Source organism: Oncorhynchus mykiss, chromosome 11, assembly GCF_057628025.1.
Source record: "Oncorhynchus mykiss isolate SJ-2025 chromosome 11, ASM5762802v1, whole genome shotgun sequence".
Taxonomy (NCBI): domain Eukaryota; kingdom Metazoa; phylum Chordata; class Actinopteri; order Salmoniformes; family Salmonidae; genus Oncorhynchus; species Oncorhynchus mykiss.
In genome coordinates this window covers 51,921,893-51,945,561 of record NC_143032.1, presented here as the reverse complement: position 1 = coordinate 51,945,561, position 23,669 = coordinate 51,921,893, and the positions used below count along the sequence as shown (strand labels likewise).

The 23,669-nt window shown below is 44.9% G+C and overlaps 1 protein-coding gene across 1 annotated transcript; it reads left to right on the top strand.

Annotated features, from left to right (window-relative positions):
- The first annotated feature begins 6,727 nt into the window (after positions 1-6,727).
- Positions 6,728-22,241, top strand: LOC110535048 (uncharacterized). Its single transcript, XM_090190394.1, has 15 exons — positions 6,728-6,995; positions 7,089-7,183; positions 7,278-7,464; positions 7,667-7,764; positions 8,375-8,528; positions 8,720-8,838; positions 10,260-10,421; positions 11,098-11,211; positions 11,322-11,386; positions 11,575-11,677; positions 13,836-15,957; positions 17,258-17,406; positions 20,029-20,098; positions 20,224-20,431; positions 20,589-22,241. Exons 1-15 carry the CDS (start codon positions 6,781-6,783, stop codon positions 21,096-21,098), a joined length of 4,371 nt encoding a protein of 1,456 aa, XP_090046520.1. The 5' UTR covers positions 6,728-6,780; the 3' UTR covers positions 21,099-22,241.
- Positions 22,242-23,669: the final 1,428 nt, after the last annotated feature.

Here is a 23,669-nt window from a genome sequence, read left to right as displayed (position 1 = left end):
GGTCGCAGTTGCAAATGAGAACTTGTTCTCAACTAGCTTACCTGGTTAAATAAAGGTGAAATAAAAATCTTGAAGCAAGTGGGGACAGCAGACTGGGATAGGGAGAGATTGAATATGTCCGTAAACACTCCAGCCCGCTGGTCTGCGCATGCTCTGAGGACGTGGCTATGGAAACCTTCTGGGGCGGCAGCCTTGCGAGGGTTAACATGCTGGCAAACACCGCTCTTGCTCTGTCACCTTTCCCCGCAGATGGGGAGTGCAATATCGGCAGATGTGGAGGATTGAGACACATCCAATACAAACATATCTCTAGCTTAAACTGACATGGGGATTGTTTTATTATGCTACTTTGATTTCCATGGGGGCGTAGACATCGACTCTAGTCTTTTTTTTCACCATTGGCCTCATGGGGAAATACCTGAGCGTTTTCCTTCCTCTCCGGCAACTGAGTTAGGAAGGACGCCTGTATCTTTGTTAGTGACTGGGTGTATTGATGCACCGTCCAAAGTGTAATTGATAATTTTACCATGCTCAAAGCCATATTACATTTTTTTACCCATCTACCAATAGGTGCCCTTCTTCATATGACATTTAAAAACTCCCTGGTCCTTGTGGTTGAATCTGTGATATTCACTGCTTGAGTGGGGTACAGAGATGAAGTAGTAATTCATAAATCATGTTGAAGAGTATTATTGCACACATAGTCCATTCTACTTATTATGTGGCTTGCTAAGCGCATTTTTACTCCAGAAGTTATTTAGGCTTGCCATAACAAAGGGGTTGAATACTTATTGGCTCATGACATAACAGCTTTTCATTTTCAATTAATTTGTGAAAATGTCTAAAAACAGAATTCCACGTTGACATTATAGGGTATTGTGGGTAGGCTGTAACACAACAACGTGTGGAACAAGTCAAGGTGTTAATAATTTCCAAAGGCACTGTATATCTGCTGTCCTCTGCTGTACTGCTGTACTGCTGTACTGCTGTACTCTGCTGTACTGCTGTACTGCGTGGCGAAGCACAACACCAACTCCATCTTCAAGTTGACACCACAGTTGTAGTCCTCATCACTGACAAGGAGTCCGCCTACAGGGAGGAGGTCAGAGACCTGACAGTGTGAGGCCAAAACAACAACTTCTGCCTCAATGTCAGCGAAACGAAGGAGTTGATTGTCGACTTCAGGAAGCAGGGAGGAGGACATGCCTCGATCAACATCGACGAGGCTGTAGTGGAAAGAGTCAGCAGCTTCAGGTTCCTCGGCGTCCATATCACCGAGAAGATCACATGGACTGACCACACCACAGCCCTGGTCAAGAATGCGCAACAGCACCTCTACTTTCTCCGACAGCTCTGCAAATTCTACCGCAGCATCATCGAGAGCTTCCTGACCGGCTGCATCACAGGCCTGTTACTGAAACTGCTCTGTTCACAACCACGAAGCCCTTCAGCAGGTGGTAAAGACAGCCCAGTACATCACTGGAGCTACGCTCCCCACCATACAGGACATCAAAGGACCTCGCTCACCCCAGCCACGGACCATTCACTCTGTTACCGTCTGGGACAGACCGTCGGCACAACAACAGTCTCTTGCACTGACTCCCTGCACCTTAACCAGTTAAATGCAACTAAATTTAATGTATAATGTCATCTAAGTAATCCCCAAAAGTAATTATTTATCACGAGAGGGCCATAAACAATAACTAGTAATGCTGCATACTCAAAGAAAGATTAAAATCTCACCTTTCTGGAGAAAATGTTATACATTGAGGTGTAGTCACTTTTTAGGACACTCAAGTCTTTTTAGGAAGCTCAAGTACACCATAGAAATATGATACAAATATAAAATATTTTATATGATATATCTCCTATTCAACTAAACTGTATAAATTGTCATGACTTCGGAAGTCGGTCCCTCTCCTTGTTCGGGCGATGTTCGGTGGTCACCAACCTTCTAGCCATCACTGATCCATTTTTCATTTTCCATTGGTTTTGTCTTGTCTTCCTTCACACCTGGTTCCAATCCCATCAATCACATGTTGTGTATTTAACCCTCTGTTTTCCCCTCATGTCCTTGTCGGAGATTGTTTTATTGTATGTTATGTGCAAGTCATGTGTCGGTGTGCGACAGGCTTTGTACCCACTTATATTATTTTTTGTATATTTTGGTTTTTGGAGTTTTATGAGCGCTTATTAAACGACTCCATTTATACCAAGTTTGTTTTCCTGTGCCTGACTTCCCTGCCACCGACACGCACCCATTACAGAATCTCCCACCATAACTATGGAGTCAGCAGGAGAGGGTATTGAGGTGGAGGAGCGGGTCCAGGAGCATGCAGTTATGCTCTACCATCTTTGGCGCCGCCATGGATCGCGTTGTCCAGAAAATGGACCGCTGGGAGAGACAGGGAGTTCTTCCAGCGCCTCCACGCCTCCACTCCAACTGGGGTCTCCCCTGAGTGCCCCTTTCCCGCCTGAACCCAGTGGGATCCGTCTCTCCTTGCCCCAGGAGTACAAGGGGAGGGCTGCGAACTGCCAGGGGTTCTTGTTGCAGTTAGAACTCTATCTGGCCAGTTTGAGGAGTTCACCCGCTGTTTCTGGGCAGTCTTCGACCACCCGCCAGAGGGTAGAGCGGCGGATGAGCGCCTCTACCATCTGAGGCAGGAGACGAGGAGCACCCAGGAATTCGCCCTGGAGTTTAGGACCCTGGCTGCAGCCGCAGGATGGAACAACAGGGCCCTGATCGACCATTACAGCTGCAGTCTGCGTGAGGACATCCGTCGGGAGCTGGCCTGCAGAGACACCACCCTCAAGTTTGACCAGCTGGTGGACCTGTCCATCCGACTGGACAACCTTCTGGCTACTCGCGGACGTTCAGATCGGGGTCTGGTGGTTCCATCCTCCCGCACTCCCTCTCAGATACCCATGGAGCTGGGAGGGGCGGTGTGCAGGGATACCGGAGGGGGTTCATGCTCGTGTACCATCTGTGGCAGAAGAGGTCACACTGTTGGTCGGTGCCATGGTTGGTTCCTCTGGGAAGCAAGGCAGCAGGCAGGGCGCTCTGGCGTCACCCCAGGTAAGCCAGCACCACTCTCACCCAGAGCCCACTGTTGTTCATATGTTTGTGTCTGTCACGTTCCTTGATCTTTCCCCGCATTCCCAGCATAAGGCGCTCGTCGATTCAGGCACAGCTGGGAATTTTATTGATAGAGCTTTAGCCTATAGGTTAGGGATCCCCATCTTTCCAGTGGATGTGCCCCTCCCTGTTCACGCCTTAGATAGTCGACTATTAGGGTCAGGGTTGATTAGGGAGGTCACCGCACCTTTGGGCATGGTGACGCAAGGGGGTCATACGGAGAGAATTAGTCTCTTCCTCATTGACTCTCCTGTGTTTCCCGTGGTGCTGGGCCTACCCTGGTTAGCTTGTCATAACCCCACGGTTTCTTGGCCACAGAGGGCTCTCACGGGTGGTTGCGAGAGTGCTCAGGTAGGTGTTTAGGGGTTTCCGTTGGTGCTACAACGGTGGAGAGTCCAGACCAGGTTTCCACCGTGCGCATCCCCCTTGAATATGCCGTTTTGGCTCAATTACCACCTCATCGACGGGGCGATTGTATGATTGACCTCCTGGTAGACGCTGCACTTCCCAGGAGTCACGTGTATCCCCTCTTACAGGCGGAGACGGAGGCTATAGAAACATATGTCTCCGAATCCTTGCGTCAGGGGTACATTCGGTACTCCACTTCACCCACCTCCTCGAGTTCCTTCTTTGTGAAGAAGAAGGGGGGGGTCTGCGCCAATGTATTGACTATCGGGGTCTGAATCAGATCACTGTGAGGTATAGTTACCCGCTACCGCTCATAGCCACAACGATTGGGACAATGCACGGGGCACACTTCTTCACCAGATCTCAGGAGATCTCAGGAGAGCTTACAACCTGGTGCGTATCCGAGAGGGAGACGAGTGGAAGACGGCTTTCAGTACCACCTCTGAGCACTATGAGTACCTCGTCATGCCGTACGGGATGATGAATGCGCCATCAGTCTTCCAAGCCTTTGTAGACAAGACTTTCAGGGACCTGCACGGGCAGTGTGTAGCGGTGTATATTGATGACATTTTGATATACTCCGAGCATGTGTCCCTGGTGAGCAGAGTGCTTGGTTGCCTGTTGGTGCATGACCTGTACGCCAAGGCTGAGAAATGCCTGTTTTTCTAACAGTCCGTCTCCTTCCTAGGGTATCGCAATTCCACTTCAGGGGTGGAGATGGAGAGTGACCGCATTGCAGCCGTGCGTAATTGGCCGACACCCACCACGTTAAAGTAAGTGCAGCAGTTCTTAGGGTTTGCCAACTACTACCGGAGGTTTATCTGGGATTTTGGTCAGGTGGCGGCTCCCATTACTTCACTGCTGAAGGGGGGCCCAGTGCACTTGCAGTGGTCAGCTGTGGCGGACAGGGCTTTTAGTCACCTGAGGGCTCTGTTTTCCTCGGCTCCCATGCTGGCTCATCCGGATCCCTCTTTGGCGTTCATAGTGGAGATGGATGCGTCTGAGGCTGGGATAGGAGAGGTGCTCTCTCAGCGCTCGGGTACACCACTGAAGCTCCGCCCATGTGACTTTTTCTCGAAGAAGCTCAGCCCGGCGGAGCAAAACTATGATGTTGGAGACCGGGAGCTATTGGCTGTCGTCAAGGCCTTGAAGGCATGGAGACATTGGCTTGAGGGGGCTAAACACCCTTTTCTCATCTGGACTGACAACCGCAATCTGGAGTACACCTGGGCGGCGAGGAGACTGAACCCTCGCCAGGCAAGGTGGGCCATGTTTTCCACCCATTTTGTATTTACCCTTTCCTACAGACCAGGCTCTCAGAACGTTAAGGCAGACGCATTGTCCCGGCTGTATGAGAGGAGCGGCCCATGGATCCCACTCCCATACTCTTGCCTGGTGGCACCGGTAATGTGGAAGCTGGACGCAGACATTGAGCAGGCATTGTGTACAGAGCCCGCTCCCCTTCAGTGTCTGGCTGGGCGTCTGTACGTTCCGTCTGCTGTCCGCGACCGGCTAATATATTGGGCCCATACGTCACCCTCCTCTGGTCATCCTGGTATCGGATAAGGATGGTGCGCTGTATTAGTGGGAAGTACTGGTGGCCCACTTTAGCTAAGGATGTGAGGGTTTATGTTACCTGTGCGCCCAACAGAAGGCTCCTAGACACCTGCCCAGAGGTAAGTTACAACCCTTACCCGTTCCACAACGGCCATGGTCGCACCTGTCGGTGGATTTCCTGTCTGATCTTCCTCCTTCGCAGGGTAACACCACGATCCTGGTCGTTGTGGATCATTTTTCTAGTGTCTGATCGGGGTCCCCAGTTCACGTCGAGGGTTTGGAGGGTGTTCATGGAACGTCTGGGGGTCTCGGTCAGCCTTACCTCAGGTTTTCACCCAGAGAGTAACGGCAGGTGGAGAGAGTTAACCAGGGTGTGGGTAGGTTTCTGATGTCTTATTGCCAGGACCGGCCGGGGGAGTAGGCAGTGTTCGTGCCCTGGGCAGAGATGGCCCAGAACTCGCTCCGCCACTCCTCCACTAACCTTTCTCCCGTCCAGTGTGTATTGGGGTATCAGCCGGTTCTGGCTCCTTGGCATCAGAGTCTGGGGGGTACTGTCACGACTTCCGCCGAAGTCGGTCCCTCTCCTTGTTCGGGCGGTGTTCGGCGGCCGACGTCATCGACCTTCTAACCATCCCTGGTTCCAATCCCATCAATTACATGTTGTGTATTTAACCCTCTGTTTTCCCCTCATGTCCTTGTCGGAGATTGTTTTATTGTATGTTATGTGCAAGTCATGTGTCGGTGTGCGACAGGCTTTTTTGTATATTTTGGTTTTTGGAGTTTTATGAGCGCTTATTAAACGACTCCATTTATACCAAGTTTGTTTTCCTGTGCCTGACTTCCCTGCCACCGACACGCACCCATTACATGAATAAGGCTTGAAATGACTTATATGCTTTCTAAATATAGCATAATCAAATTATGAAATGACTAACAATAAGATTTCACCTTCCTTATAACTGTATAATGCCTATTTGTATGTTTAGTGTTTGAGAAAATGTGCATATTTTCTAAAGGTCTCTCTTGATCAACGACTCACAGAGCTCTAGCTTGGCTTGCTGAACTCGTTAGGAACTCGTTGTTTTTGTTTAATATTAACAGATTAATGGCTAATAAATCAATTTCTGAATGTGCTTCTGTGATGAAACCACTCTCTCCTGCTGAGCTACGATGTAATGATTGCAGGCATGTGCTTTGTCCGTGGCTGTGAAGTAAGGTTTAGCCAGGAGTTGATGGACATTCAGAAGTGCAAATGAAATGGTAGGAGGGACATCCCAGCTTTAGGTCACACAGGCTCAGAAAAAGTACTCCTGGAACTACACACTACTGCCTAATTCTCACTTGAAACATTGTGTTTGTGTTTAATTGGCTAAATTATACATTCTGTTAACATTATGACACCAAAGTGATCTGTTCATGAATTTTGTAGTCTATGACATTTACATATGATCATTTTTCACTAAGTAGTTGGGTGTAGTGAACTACTTTTTCAAAGTAACTTTAGTTAAGTAAGCTAGATTTTTCTTAAGGGTCGTTTAAGTGTAGCTTAACTTCTTTCAGTGTGGAATAATTGGTAGCTTCCCCAACACTGACAGGAAGCCACTGTAGAGTGTTGAGACACACCCCCATGCTTATCTGTTGAACATTACACAGGAAGTCGTCCCCCCACACACACACACATGTACTGTATCTATTGCTCTGCAGGAGTCCCTACAGGGCTGCAGATCACTCAGGGCCCTGACAACCTCACCATCGCCATGCAGACAGAGGTCTCCATGTGCTGTGCTGCCCGAGGCTTCCCAGCTCCCACAGTGCAATGGTTCAAAGACAGCCATCTCCTGGCGAACAGCTCCTGCTTGAGTTTGCAGAACAAGGGACAGCTGCTTGTGTTCAAGTGAGGCAATCTTGAGGACACTATGACATTATCATTTTTAAAAATGTTATCTTTAAATCCAATGTAAAAAGCATCTGTGCTCCTCATTCCCAGGAATGTGTCTGAGGAAGATGAGGGTTCCTACCACTGTGAGGCCAGGAATGAGAGGGAGACTGTCAGATCTCAGCCTGCCTATCTCCTCCCAGCAGGTACTGTATACCATGCTCTGGTTGTTATTATTCCAACCTAAATATCAATACTATCACCTTAACTGACATACAGTACCTCTCTCCCTCTCCGCAGAGATGGAATGGAACTTTGTCCTGCAGCCCACTAACCAGACAGTGAGGATGGGAGACTCTGTTACTCTGGTCTGCAGACCCCCCTACAGCAGGCCTCCAGCCACGGTGTCCTGGTTCAAGAACAACCGCCTCCTCACTCCCAAGACACACTTCACTGTTGGGCCTAATGGAGACCTCATCTTCCACAGGTGTGTGTGTGTGTGTGTGTGTGTGTGTGTGTGTGTGTGTGTGTGTGTGTGTGTGTGTGTGTGTGTGTGTGTGTGTGTGTGTGTGTGTGTAATGTGCATGCATATGTGTATGTGTGTGTGTATGACTATGTTAATGTATCATATGATGGTAGCCATCCAGTAACAGACAGTGTAAGCCATTTTTAACTGCTTGTTTCTCCAGTGCCCATGACACAGACAGGGGAGTGTACTTCTGCAGAGCGTCCAACATCCACCTGTACAGATCTGTGACCTCTAGAACAGCCAGACTGACCGTTCTCGGTAAGACATCACATCACATCGTAGGTTTATTATTCACTAGCCTTGCGTCTGTATAGGAGATATTATATTCTGTGTCTGTATAGGAGATATTATATTCTGTGTCTTTATTGGAGATATTATATTCTGTGTCTGTATAGGAGATATTATATTCTGTCTTTATTGGATATATTATATTCTGTGTCTGTATAGGAGATATTATATTATGTGTCTGTATAGGAGATATTATATTCTGTGCCTGTATAGAATATATTATATTTTGTGTCTGTATAGGAGATATTATATTCTGTGTCTTTATTGGAGATATTATATTCTGTGTCTGTATAGGAGATATTATATTCTGTGTCTTTATTGGAGATATTATATTCTGTGTCTGTATAGGAGATATTATAGTATGTGTCTGTATAGGAGATATTATATTCTGTGCCTGTATAGAATATATTATATTTTGTGTCTGTATAGGAGATATTGATAAAGCATGTTTACATTCAGTACGCATATACAATTGCAATCATCATCTGAGACACAGTCCATTGTCTGAGATATATTGATACAGAAGTAAGAAGTTCAGCCTACTCTTCCTCCTCCCCCTGATCCCCTATTGTCCTGCCAGCCCCTCCCTCGGTGAGGCTGTGGCCCCCAGTGGTGATGGTCCCTGTGGGGGCCCAGGTAGTGTTCCACTGCCAGGTTTGGGGACATCCCCTTCCCTCCATCGTCTGGTCCAAACAGGGACGCTCTATGCAGACTGGTGGAAAGATCTCTGTGGGGTATGTTCAGTGTAACAGAAGTGGTTCTGTGAGTTTTTAGCTCAGTGGGCCAACACAGTCTTGTGTTACTGTACACTAGAAAACATTTTTGATGTCATCAACCAATCTTTTGTCAGGAACCTTTAGCTTGACAAGGACAGGAGACCATTTCCCTTTCTGTGATAATGACCGACCGACTTCTCTGTTCTCAGGGTGAGAAATGCTACCCTCTACATCCTGTCTGTCAGGAGCTATGACGAGGGGACTTACACCTGTGCAGCCTCTAACACTGTGGGGCATGACCGGAGCACAGCTACTTTACGTGTCGCTGGTAACTTCCCTCACCCAGTACAGTACACACATTCTGTTTGATGTTAAACTATAGTACTGCATGGCTCATGCATTTCTGGATGCCAAATAGAGCAGACTAATGTAGAGACACAGGAGAGGAGTTCTTCTTTGGTTGATCGTTAATCCATGAGGTGCTCTTTGATCATGGTATTAAATACTATAGAACAAAAAGAAGTTGATGCTGGGTAGTGAACGATGCCTGAAAAGCCTTTGTGCAAAACAAACTTCCAGAAGTAATCAAGGCACTCTAATGTAGTGGAAAAATGTAAAAGCCTTTATTGTTTTAATTTAAAAAACACTAACGTGTTTCGGCTACAACAGCCTTCATCAGGGTGGCAAAGAATAGTGGTGGACAAACGTGTGTATCCCAACTCTAACAGGAAGTGACTAAATGTATTACCATATGTACACTGAATAAAAATGTAAACGCAACATGTAAAGTGTTGATCCCATGTTTCATGAGCTGAAATCAAAGATCCCATAAATGTTCCATTCGCACAAAAAGCTTATTTCTCTAAAATGTTGTTGGTGACCATTTCTCTTTTGCCAAGATAATCCATCCAACTGACAGGTGTGGCATATCAAGAATCTGATTAAACAGCATGATCATTACACAGGTGCACCTTATGCTGGGGGCAATAAAAGACCACTCTTAAATGTGCAGTTTTGTCACACAACACAATGCCACAGATGTCTCAAGTTTTGAGGGAGTGTGCAATTAGCATGTTGACTGTAAGAATGTCCACCAGAGCTGTTCCCAGAGAATTTAATGTTAATTTCTCTACCATAAGCCGCCTCCAACGTCGTTTTAGAGAATTTAGCAGTACGTCCCACCGGCCTCACAACCGCAGACAACGTGTATGGGCGAGCGATTTGCTGATGTCAATGCTGTGAACAGAGTGCCCCATGGTGGTGGTGGGGTTATGGTATAGGCATGCATAAGCTACGGGCAACGTTCACAGTTGCGTTTTAACAATGACCATTTGAACGCACAAAAATACCGTAATGACCCATTGTGAGGCCCATTTAATTTAAGGTACTGTATCTGTGACCAACAGATGCATATCTGTATTCCCGGTCATGTGAAATCCTTAGATTAGGGCCTAATGAATTTATTTAAATTGGCCGATTTCCTCATATGAACTGTAACTCAGTAATATCAATAAAATTGTTGCATGTTGCGTTTATATTTTTATTCAGTATAATTGATGAAGTAAAAAAAACTTGATCATTGGCCTATATCCGAGGTATGGACAACAAAGTTAACTTGATCAACATTACCTGGAAGTGAAGCTCAGGCATGTGATTAAGGTGTTTATTACCTGAATTAATGTACTGAGACGATGATAAGGATTGTCTGATGTGGTGCTCCCTCCCTCTTCCTCCCCCTCTCTGGCTCAGTGAGCCCCATCATAGTGTCCTTCGTTGGGGCCGTGAGCAGCTCAGAAGGGTCCTCTGTGGTCCTGCCATGCAGAGCAGTGGGGGACCTCCCCATCAGGTACACCTGGACCAGAGGACACTCTCAGACCTCTATCACCCCAACCCTGAAGAGGCATGTAGATGGTGAGCCAGTCCTATTTAAAACGTACACCTGCTAAGAAAGAAAAGCAAGCACATTCCCCTATAGAGTAAAAGCCCTTTCTACTTTTATAGAGGCAAAGCCCTTTCTACTTTTATAGAGGCAAAGCCCTTTCTACTTTTATAGAGGCAAAGCCCTTTCTACTTTTATAGAGGCAAAGCCCTTTCTACTTTTATAGAGGCAAAGCCCTTTCTACTTTTATAGAGTAAAAGCCCTTTCTACTTTTATAGAGTAAAAGCCCTTTCTACTTTTATAGAGTAAAAGCCCTTTCTACTTTTATAGAGTAAAAGCCCTTTCTACTTTTATAGAGTAAAAGCCCTTTCTACTTTTATAGAGGCAAAGCCCTTTCTACTTTTATAGAGGCAAAGCCCTTTCTACTTTTATAGAGGCAAAGTCCTTTCTACTTTTATAGAGGCAAAGCCCTTTCTACTTCTATAGAGACAAGGCCATTTCTACTTCAGTAGAAGAGGTCAGATTAGTGAAAGCAACATGTTGAAGCGCTCCTTAGCTTTTCAGTGGTCTGAACAGCTTCTGCAATATTGGTTAGGGGAATGTGCTATAGGCTACAGGTTATTTTTGTACCTGGCCGTAAAGGCTGTTGTTGCAATGTTCATTAAGTGTTTGGTGAATGTGGGACTTTGTGCTTTCACGTGTGTGCAGATGAGGGGGCTCTGCATATCTCCAGGGTTCAGTTGTCTGATGCAGGGGACTACCACTGTGCAGCTGAGAACAGAGCGGGACAACAGCAAAGAAGAACCACCCTCACCATCTCTGGTATTATCCATGTCTTCATGATATCTACAGTGGAATACACACACACACACAAACACACACACACACACTGTCAACCTATCTATCCTCATCATTATCTCTTCTATCTAAAGCTGAAGATGACCCGGCTGATAGAGACAAGCAGCGTAGACAGATTGCATCTGCAGTGAGTAATAATTGAGGTTGATGTGAAAGTCTCTAACGCTTGTTTGCTGATTTGTTTACCATTGTTGAACATCGTGAGTCACAGCTTTGTTGCGATCTCCAGTTGTGTGTTTATTCCTAACGGCTTTCTGTGGTTCAGTTGGTATGCCTTTCTGACAATGTCATATTTCATGAATCTGACAAACATCTTCCCACAAATGGCAGGTTCCAAACACTGAAGCAGAGCAGAGAATTCCTCTGTCCAGTAACGTCCTGAGTCTAGCTCAGCGTTCTGAGATGACCCAATTACAGGCAGGAAGCACAGGTGTGTACAGCCCAAAACTTAAATCATAGTATGCTATGCATGCGAATCTTTGTACGAACGACCTTTTTCAGTATTTACAAGGCTGAGGCAATATTGTAATGTGCTATGTTATGTAATATGCATGTGTTGGGGTTCAGTTTCCTTGTTCATCATTGACTCATTGGTGAAATTAGCATCATGACAATATCTTTAATTAAATAATTCAAAACCCTTTATTAATGCAATTGCAGACAGAAGTTGACAACAGAAACATAACGCATGTTTCCGAGTGAGTTCTGCATCGAAGAAAAGGTCCCAAGTTATTTTATTAAACCTGAAGTCCAGCCCTAGTGATGTCACTGCCTACGTCATTACCTTCTACTCCTGAGACCAAAACCATGCCTACTCAACACAAAACCTCTTGTTTATATAGCTATCTAAAATCTTAGAAGTAAATGTCCAAGTTGATTTATAGTGGAATGTCTGACTAATCTCTTATCTCTTACACTCCCCTGCAGAGTTCTGTCTTCACAGACACACATTTCTCAGACAGTTTCTTCATAAGAGGCAGTGAGCCTAGAAATGTACTGTGAAACAATATTAAACCTCCTAATGTATATATATATATTGTTAATCTGTCACGTTCTGACCTTAGTTCCTTTTTTATGTCTCTATTTTAGTTTGGTCAAGGTGTGAGTTGGGGTGGCATTCTATGTTTTTGTTCTATGTTTTGTATTTCTGCTTTTGGCCTGGTATGGTTCCCAATCAGAGGCAGCTGACAATCGTTGTCTCTGATTAAGAACCATACTTAGGCAGCCTGATTTCCCACTATGATTTGTGGGTAGTTGTTTTCTGTCTCTGTGTCTGCACCAGACAGAACACTACAATGAATACAATAGTATTCCTACCATAGTATACAGTATAGTATTTTTCATGTGGGCTTTGGTGCAATTTTCACAATTATGTGGTACATTGTCACAACACTAAGCACAAAAATCAAAACAGATCATCAAAATGGCTTGTGTGAATTATAACTGAAATAATCTGTCTGTAAACAATTGTTGGGAAAATGACTTGTGTCATGCACAAAGTAGATGTCCTAACCGACTTGCCAAAACTATAGTTTGTTTACAAGAAATCTGTGGAGTGATTGAAAAACGAGTTTTAATGACTCCATCCTTAGTGTATGTAAACTTCTGACTATATTTAAGCAATATAGACAATATACCACGGCTAAGAGCTGTTCTTAGGCACGAAGCAACCAGATTGCCAGGATACAACCCTTAGCCGTCGTATATTGGCCATATACCACAAACCCGGAGGTGCCTTATTGCTATTATAAACTGGTTACCAACAAAACATGTTTTGTTATACCTGTGGTACAGTATATGCCCTATTGTACCATTGCTTATAGACAATCAGCATTCAGGGATTGAACCACCCGGTTTATAAAAACAATATCTTCCCTCATTATCTGAATTTCATTGATATATTGTAAGCTGATGAATCTCAAGCAGAGAGCCTGGCGATACTGTATAAGTTGACAAGTCATGAAGAAAAGGTGGTCTTGTACAATGTTGTATGAGGCATAAATTGCATACAGCACTGTATTATATTTTTACAGTAGCCAACTGCTTTACAATACCCCATACTGTGTTGGATCTTGTCTAGCCATCTTTTCTGAAGAGGACCACAATGGAAATAAGTCCCTGACTTTATTGTATGTTATCCTCGATGATTTTATTCATGTGCATGTATGGCTTTTAAGTTTTTTTAAATGGTCAAATTAATAAACTAAACTAAACTGATCCACAAGATCTCACGGTTTGACTAATTTGACTTCAGATTCTGACGTTTCTCAACGTTTCTCCAAACGGCAAATTTGGAAGTTGGTCCAAACGTTTCGAGGTGTTTTGGACACCCTGGGTTTTCTCCTCCTGCTGCAGCTGCACCCCACATTGTTCAGGCATTCATACCAAATGGTTCATTTAACAGTTAAGGTTTGGGACATTACAAGTGTTATCTGTTTAGAGTTTTGTACTTACAGAATATACCACTGACAAATATGATAAAGTGATTGACTATTGTGCCTAGAAACCCACAGGAAGCAGTGGTATTCTTGTTTTTTTGACTAGCATGCATTGTTTTGTTTGACACCACTCTTTTCATTCTTTTCTAGTTTCATTCCTAGCATCTCAAAAATACTTGAGCAACGACATCACCCACGTGTCTACCCCTGACACTTTACGACTGCTCTCGTCTCTCAAGAAGACAGCTTTAGGACTAGCAGGTCTCAGCGGAGGACAGACAGGATTGCTGGTACTACCGGACCAGGCCTCGGCCAAACCAACCCAGCCCACAATCACACAGATCCAGCTTCCAGGGCAACAACCCCCACATCCACCTCTATATCAACCCTTAGACCTACTAAGCCAGCCTTCAGTAACTCATAGAATCGCCTCACTTACCCAGCTTCCAATAATACATACCCAGCCAACATTAGCACATAATCCACCCCCAGTGACACAACGGCAGGTTTTAGTCCCACATAGCCAATCTCAATTAACACAGTCCGTATCCCAAAGCATCCACAACCAGCCATCAGTCATGCATATCCAGCATCAAGTCACTGACCAACCAATTAAGCCACTAAAGCCCATCACCAGTATTACCCAGTCTCTGGTCCCACGCCCGCAACCTTCTCCAGACTCTCCCGCTCACCTTTCAAACCCCTCTACCCAGAGTCCTGATTGTCTTACCCAGCCCAGAGAACCTGTGACTCAGTCTCTACTCATGCAAACCCTGCATCCTTCTGACTCAATCACTCAAACTCACCATCCTGTAACGCAAAGTTATCCTTCATATTCACATATACAGCATCCTAGCCCTGTCACCCTGTTTTCAGTCACACAAATCCAGCCTGAACCTACACAAACTCAGCCTGAACCTACACAAACTCAGCCTGAACCTACACAAACTCAGCCTGAACCTACACAAACTCAGCCTGAACCTACACAAACTCAGCCTGAACCTACACAAACCCAGCTTGAACCTACACAAACCCAGCTTGAACCTACACAAACCCAGCCTAAACCTACACAAACTCAGCCTGAACCTACACAAACCCAGCTTGAACCTACACAAACCCAGCCTAAACCTACACAAACTCAGCCTGAACCTACACAAACTCAGCCTGAACCTACACAAACTCAGCCTGAACCTACACAAAATCAGCCTGAACCTACACAAACTCAGCCTGAACCTACACAAACTCAGCCTGAACCTACACAAACTCAGCCTGAACCTACACAAACTCAGCCTGAACCTACACAAACCCAGCTTGAACCTACACAAACCCAGCCTAAACCTACACAAACTCAGCCTGAACCTACACAAACTCAGCCTGAACCTACACAAACTCAGCCTGAACCTACACAAACCCAGCTAGAACCTACACAAACCCAGCTAGAACCTACACAAACCCAGCCTAAACCTACACAAACTCAGCCTGAACCTACAAAAACTCAGCTTGAACCTACACAAACCCAACCTGAACCTACACAAGCCCAACCTGAACCTACACAAACCCAACCCACACAAACCCAGCCTAAACCTACACAAACCCATTCTCTACCAAAACAAACTCAGCCTGAAACTACAGAAACTCAGCCTGAACCTACACAAACCCAGCCTAAACCTACAGAAACTCAGCCTGAACCTACACAAGCCCAACCTGAACCTACACAAACCCAACCTGAACCTACACAAGCCCAACCTGAACCTACACAAACCCAACCTGAACCTACACAAGCCCAACCTGAACCTACACAAACCCAACCTGAACCTACACAAACCCAACCTCAACCTACACAAACCCAGCCTGAACCTACACATACCCAGTCTGAACCTACACAAACTCAGCCTGAACCTACAGAAGCCCAACATGAACCTACACAAACCCAGCCTGAACTTACACAAACCCAGCCTAAACCTCAACGAACCCAGCCTGAACTTACACAAACCCAGCCTAAACCTCAACGAACCCAGCCTACACATCTCCTAACCCAGCCTTCAGTCTCAATCACACATTCTCCTGACATGAGCACCATACCCCCCACCCCTGACCCCAAAGGCCCTAGTGCCCCATGGACCTCCACACCAGACCTCCTGCAGCAGCACATGAGTCAGCCCGCTAAGCCAGTTCATCCAGCCAAACCAACCAGGCACAATGACACAGAGCCCACAGAGTGGCTGAAGAGGAACACTTCTCAGTCCCCCATCAGGACCAGTGAGGACCCCAGGTAGGGCACCATGCGGTACAGTGGCATGAGGTGGGAGACGGAGTTGACCTTTATTTTGAAATCATCCCAGTTATCTACTTACAGCATAGATAGTGTTTACTGTATCTGCCAGTGATGGAAAAAGTACCCCATTGCCATACTTGAGTACAAGTAAAGATACCTTAATAGAAAAGGGAAAGTCACCCAGTAAAATAATACTGAATAAAAGTGTAAAAGTATTTGGTTTTAATATACTTAAGTATCAAAAGTAATGTAGTTGCTAAAATGTATCATAATTTACAGTCAAAGCATGTGTTTAAGTGAGTCCGCCAAATCAGAGAGAGTAAGGATGAATTAGACAATTTATCTGTCCTGCTAACCATTAAAAATGTAATGAGTACTTTTGGGTGTCAGGAAAAATGTATGGAGTAAAAAGTACAGAATTTTCTTTAGGAATGTAGTGAAGAAAAAGAAAAAGTAGTCAAAAATATAAATAGTAAATTACAGATACACCCCAAAAACGACTTAAGAAGTACTTTCCAGTATCTTTACTTAAGTACTTTATACCACTGGTATCTGCTTACAGTGTGCATGCACAGTAATACTCAATGTTTTGAGTGATTATGTGCTATGTGGACAATGGTGAATAGGGGGAATGCAACAGTAAGGCTTAATCAAGAGATAGCTTTCTGTGAATCTGAGGGGTTGTATCAGGATCTACGAGATCATTTACCACTTTATATATGGGGCTCACAGGCTTAAACTGCTGACAAGACTCCAGATAAAACTCTGCAACCACCACAGCTGCTATCACACTTGGGGATATATTCAATTTGCGTCGCGGGACTTCAGCTTTACGGCGTGACTGAAATTTACAGGCAATTTTCCTGCTTTAGCAGAGACTGCATTCACGGTACATGCTGCATATCTAGGCTCAATCGGAAATGACCTTTACATTTCTGTTGCGGAATCTGTAACTCTTCAGTAATACAGACTGAATAGAACCTTTGATCTTGCTTAAATATTTGCACAGTTGCGACATACATGTGTGTGTATTATTCTGTTGGCTGTAATGACTAACGTTTTTACACAACGAGGCCATGAGTTTGTTTTACTCCTAATTCTTTTGATTGGATAATGTTGAAAGAGAAATGTACATCACAACGGAACGTCCTAATATCCAAAGTCTGTCTTTTACCTATTGTATTTGGAGGTACTTTGACTAAATGCTGCATTTGGACATAATTATGATCACCATTAAGAGTGACAACAATGGAACAATCTTTCTCTTGCTCTCTGTCTCACTCCCTCTCTCCCCCAGAGTAAAGCCTCCTCCTCCATGGCTCCCAGTGCTGGAGAAACATGACATCCCCATCGTGGTGGGAGTGGGCGTGTCTCTGGCCTTCATCTTCATCACCATGGCCTTCTACTCCCTGGTCCAGAAGAAAGAGCCTGCCCCCGCTATTAGAGGTCAGTGGACTGACCAGCTCAATCTCTGCTGGATCTCAACCCTAATGCCTATCTTTTATCATACTGTTTTCATGGTTCAAATTACTCATGGGCAGGACACTTGTAAAAAAAACAGGGCACCGCCTATTAAATGTGAGCACCCCTGCAATCATAAAAAATCTTAACAACCAGAAATTGCAAGATTCTGACAGTGATTTGAACCCTGGGCATGGAGTTAGAAAAGGGGAAGTATACTGAGCAAAACTTTAAACGCAACATGCAAACTGTTGTTCCAATGTTTCATGAGCTGAAATAAAAGATCTCCGAAATTTTCCATACTCACAAAAAGCTTATTTCTCTCAAATGTTGTGTGCAAATTTGTTTACATCCATGTTAGTGAGCATTTCTCCTTTTCCAAGATAATGCATCCACCTGACAGGTGTAGCATATCAAGAAGCTGATTAAACAGCATGATCATTACACAGGTTCAATTGGGATGCTGACTGCAGGAATGTCTACTAGAGCTGTTGCCAGAGAATTAATGTTCATTTCTCTACCATAAGCCGCCTCCAACGTCATTTTAGAGAATTTGGCAGTACGCCCAATCGGCCTCACAACCGCAGATCACATGTAACCAGGACCTCCACATCCAACTTCTTCACCTGCGGGATTGTCTGAGACCAGCCACCTGGACAGCTGACGAAACTGAGGAGTATTTCTGTCTGTAATAAAGCCCTTTTAAGGTGAAAAACTCATTCTGATTGGGCTGGGCCTGGCTCCCTTAGGGTGAGCCTGGCTCCCAAGTGGGTGGGTCAATGCCCTCATGGTTAGTCAAGGTAATTGAGGTAATATGTAGGTAGAGTTAAGACATGTAGGTAGAGTTATTAAAGTGACTATACATAGATAATAACAGAGAGTAGCAGCAGTGTAAAGAGGGGGGCAATGCAAATAGTCTGGGTAGACATTTGATTAGATATTCAGTAGTCTTATGGCTTGTGGGTAGAAGCTGTTTAGAAGCCTCTTGGACCTAGACTTGGCACTCCGGTACAGCTTTCCATGCAGTAGCAGAGAGAACAATCTATGACTAGGGTGGCTAGAGTCTTTGACAATTTTTTGGGCCTTCCTCTGACACCACCCTGTATAGAGTTCCTGGATGGCAGGAAGCTTGGCCCCAGTAATGTACCCTCTGTAGTGCCTTGAGGCCAAGCAGTTGCAATACCAGGCAGTGATGCAACCAGTCAGGATGCTCTCGATAGTGCAGCTGTAGAACCTTTAGAGGATCTGAGGACCCATGCCAAATCTTTTCAGTCTCCTGAGGGGGAATAAGTTTTATCGTGCCCTCTTCACGACTGTCTTGGTGTGCTTGGACCATGTTAGTTTGTTGGTGATGTGGACACCAAGGAACTTGAAGCTCTCAACCTGCTCCACTACAGCACTGTCGATGAGAATGGGGGTGTGCTCGGTCCTCCTTTTCCTGTAGTCCACAATCATCTCCTTTGTCTTGATCACGTTGAGGGAGAGGTTGTTGTCCTGGCACCACACGACCAGGTCTCTGACCTCCTCCCTATAGGCTGTCTCGTCGTTGTTGGTGATCAGGCCTAACACTGTTGTGTCATCGGCAAACTTAATGATGGTGTTGGAGTCGTGCCTGGCTCTGCAGTCATGAGTGAACAGGGAGTACAGGAGGGGACTGAGCACGCACCCCTGGGTGGCCCCTGTGTTGAGTATCAGCGTGGCCGATGTGTTGTTACCTACCCTTACCACCTGGGGGGCGGCCCGTCAGGAAGTCCAGGATCCATTTGCAGAGGAAGGTGTTTAGTCTCAGGGTCCTTAGCTTAGTGATGAGCTTTGAGGGCACTATGGTGTTGAATGCTGAGCTGTAGTCAATGAATATCATTCTCACACAGGTGTTCCTTTTGTCCAGGAGGGAAAGGGCAGTGTGAAGTGCAATAGAGATTGCACCATTTGTGGATCTGCTGGGGCGGTATGCAAATTGAGTGGGCCTAGTGTTTCTGGGATGATGGTATTGATGTGAGCCATGACAAGCCTTTCAAAGCACTTCATGGCTACAGACATGCCTGCTACGGGTCGGTAGTCATTTAGGAGGTTACCTTAGTGTTCTTGGGCACAGGGACTATGGTGGTCTGCTTGAAACATGTTGGTATTACAGACCCAGACAGGGAGAGGATGAAAATGTACACGGAGTACACATCCTGGTAATCCGTCTCTGCCCTGCGGCCTTGCGAATGTTGACCCGTCGAAAGGTCTTACTCCCATCGGCTGCAGAGAGCGTGATCCCACAGTCGTCCGGAACAGCTGATGCTCTCATGCATGTTTCAGTGTTACTTGCCTCGAAGCGAGCATGGAAGTAATTTAGCTTGTCTGGTAGGTTCGTGTCTCTAGGCAACTCTCTGCTGTGCTTTCCTTTGTAGTCTGTAATAGTTTGCAAGCCCTGCCACATCCGACGAGCGGGGGAGCCGGTGTAGTACGATTAGTCCTGTATTGACGCTTTGCCTGTTTGATGGTTTGGTTACATTTAACTGTAACTCAGTAAAGTTGTGGAAATTGTTGCATGTTGCGTTTATATCTTTGTTCAGTATATTAATGTATCTTATTGAATCCCATTAGCCTTGTCTTCCACAGTTCCCAGGAACCTGGGAGTCCCCTTCAGACATGCTGAACGTCTGGCCACTGGGAGGACTTATGAGAACAGGTGATTGTTGTTGGCACTATTATTATGTTTGTTGTTCTTCTTGTTGTTGAGGATATCTCTATGAAAATAGGAATGCACTTCCCCTAATGGCTAATGTACAATATATGTATCCTCGGTTCTGGAAGGGCGTTTGAGGATGATGATTTGGTGGCTGTGATTGAACAAAGCCCCGACACGTCAGATACACGTACCAGGCCCCCTGCCCCCAGCCCAGTCACTGTGATGATAGACCCTGCCTTTGATGAGACTCAGGAGACACAGCCTCGCCCCCCGTCCTCTCCAGAACACTCAGTCATAGCAGAGACCTACCCTGAGGCAATCAAAGACACACAGGTCAGTATATATGTGTGTGTGGTGTGTGCGTGTGTATGCATGTGTTCTCACGTGTGTGTGTGTGTATGTAAAATCATGTCCAACATTTCCCACACATTGCCATGCCAAGATATTACAAATTCGGGAGTAGCAGCTGTCTGGATCCTTTCCACCTCAGGTTGACCCCTTCCTGGATGAAGAGAAAGACTGCAGCCTGTCTCACCCCAGCATCCAGCTGCAGTGTGTGGAGGACTGGGGGGGTGGAGGAGTATACGGACAATGTCAGGGCCAGGACTTTCTCCCTGAGCCCCCCTCTCTCACTCCTTCACCTTTCCGCTCCCTGTCTCCCTCCCCTCCTCCTGTGCGTGAGGAAAGCCTGCGCTCCTCCCTGACACTCCAGACCACTGAGCCCTGTGCCACGCCCATCCACCACAGCGTCAGCATCTCCCACGGTAACGCCCCCCTCCTCCTCTCCCACTGCGTCTCCCTAGGCCTCACCACCGTCGCCGTTGATGTTCACTTCTACCCAGCAGCTCTTGCGTCAGCCACCGCTGCCATGGCGACCGTGACAGCCGCCACACAGGTTAATGCTACCGCCGCTGCTGCTCCAGGGCCCCAGCTCAGCTCTCGATTGGCACAAGGTCAGGAGCATGACCAATCGGCTCCCAGCATGTGCCAGAGTAAGTAACTAGATAGAGGGAATGCCGGATGGAGAATTGGTTCCAACACAGATGTTGCCATTAGTCTCCACTTTGGACAGCTTGGCTGGATTGTTGGTTGTCTTCACGTGTCTCTCTGTGTTTATCAGCCTGTTTCCTCTGCCTTGATTTGACACTGGTGTGGAGAATGTGTTTGTGTTGGAACCATACACTGAAGACTATAGGACAACATCCTAAATGGTCTACACATACTGTACCACAGTCAGCTATAAACACGTCAACTACATAATGTCAATGTATTCTGTTTCTGTCCTTCATAAAGAAAAGTCACATGAGATTTTCATTATTGATCATGTATATTATGGCTTCGTTGTGTATTACAAATGTCAGTTACACAATGATGCTTGAGGCCTAAAATAATGCATTTATAAAGCAAAAGCTAGAATTGAATATGTATAACTGCTTTCATAATCTTCTTTTACATGCCAATGTTTCTCTGCCTTGACTGAATATATAGCTCATTATATTTAAATATACACTTTATAAACTAATTTGTGTCAAATACATTTTCTCAGTTGAATATTCTACAATGAAAAAGCCAAGGAGAAAACAGCTGTGTACAAAATATTGCAATCTTTGTTACTTTACACTTCCTATTCAGGTAATACACAACCTCTCTCTGTTGCACCATAAACCGACTGTTACTTCTGTGCTGAAACCAAAGGAAGATGACGACAGGGCTTAATTTACTGTAAGTCCCAATTGAGACCCAGCTGACCTGAAATTTCATTTATCTGGATCACTTCACTTTATGATCAGTGAAATGTCTATAATTTTCATGAATTTCCCTTTCCTTTGCTACTGCCATGAATTCATTACTCTTAAATGAATGTGTTAAACTGAAAATTATATTTTTTACCCCTGTATTTCTCATCTTATTTGTTTCAATAACATGTCCAGTATCAATTGTTGCTAACAAAAGTGAGTCATTTTTTAATTTTTATCTTGCATATTTATATTTGAGTGTATTAAATCAGTGAACTTATTACCTTTGTATGGGTGATAAAATGCCAACAAAAAAATATTAAAAGTTATGACACAGATCTAACATTCACGTACTGTATCAAATTGATTTTTATTTACTCAACAATGGCCAATAAAAAGGGAAATAATACTGCTGTATTTGTTTTTGTTTGGTAGCTTCTGCAAAAATACAGTTAAATCAATTATCTTAGCTAGATCACTATAGATGTTCTGTAATGTAGACCTAAATCAATGTCAAATAAACCTTATTACAGAGTGGATGGTTCCGGATGGATCCCACTTTCTCATAAATAGGACAGTTACTGAGCTAAGTAAGACCACCTTTTCCTATTGTGCACCGGAGGCATGGAACCAGTGGAGGCTCCTCAGAGGAGGAAAGGGAGGACCATCCTCCTCAATGAATTTCATAAAAATTGAAATTGATAACTTTTTTTAAATGTTGCACTTTTTTAGATAAAACTATACTACATATATTCACATCACCAAATAATTGATTAAAATGTTTTGCAATGAAGGTTTACAGTAGCCTCAACAGCACCCTGTAGGTTAGCACCATGGTGTAGCCGAAGGACAATTAGTTTGGTTGACTTCAATACAAAACTTAGAAGACGCATGGTTCTTACCCCCTTCCATAGTCTTACACAGTAATTATGAGAACTTCCGGAGGACTATCTCCAACCTATCAGAGATCTTGCAGCATGAACTGACATTAATCTAGTACTGAAAGCATAAGCTACAGCTGGCTAGCACTGCAGTGCATCAAATGTGGTGTAAAATGTGGTGAGTAGTTGATTCAAAGAGAGAGAAAGACAATAGTTGAACAGTTTGGAACAAATTCATTTCTTTAAAAATGGAGACGCGAGAGAGAGAAATATTTAAAAAATGTCACGTTCACTTTCACTTAGCCAGCTCTAGCTATGGCTATCCAACACGGGAGCGCTTCCAAGCCAAGGTAAGCTTTTGGTTTTATTAATTTATTGCCACCGGGGCCCGCTGGTGTAACTGCTAAACTGCTTGCTTATTGTACACTGTACTTCATGATTGTAGCGGGTTAACTGAGATATTTCTGGTAGCTAGTTTGACTATGGCATTAGCTAATACGGTGACAATGATGTAGGCTGTGTGTAGCATTTAGCGGTTATGATTCAAAGGTTTTTTCGCCAGGTCACAGGCAGATGATGGGTTGTGCAAACAAGTCCACAAGCAAAGGGAAAAGGTGAGAGGAGGAGAGTGCGTAGAGGCAAGAAGGAATTATACAACGAGCAAAATGATCATGCTGTTTGTTGGTGGCTGCCATGAAAGTGAACTGTGAACGGCAAACAGACCGAAACTGGGATAAACATAACTCGTTTGCTTTTGTTGCACTAATGATTACACCCTAGATCAGCGAGATGCAGGCAAGAGTGTGCAAGGCAGTATTGAACGTGTCACTGTCTGTCACCATGATCCCTCAAATTTCTCTACGTTGTAAACCTTAAAAAATATATATATTATAGCTAGGAAAATTCTTATTTTCAATGACGGCCTAGGAACAGTGGGTTAACTGCCAGAACGAC

Coding starts and splice junctions, on each gene's coding strand:
- LOC110535048 (XM_090190394.1), top strand. CDS start 6,781: ATGTACTGTATCTATTGCTCTGCAGGAGTCCCTACAGGGCTGCAGATC. Junction 7,465..7,666: donor GGAGACCTCATCTTCCACAG/GTGTGTGTGTGT, acceptor TTGTTTCTCCAG/TGCCCATGACACAGACAGGG. Junction 20,432..20,588: donor AGGCAATCAAAGACACACAG/GTCAGTATATAT, acceptor TTTCCACCTCAG/GTTGACCCCTTCCTGGATGA.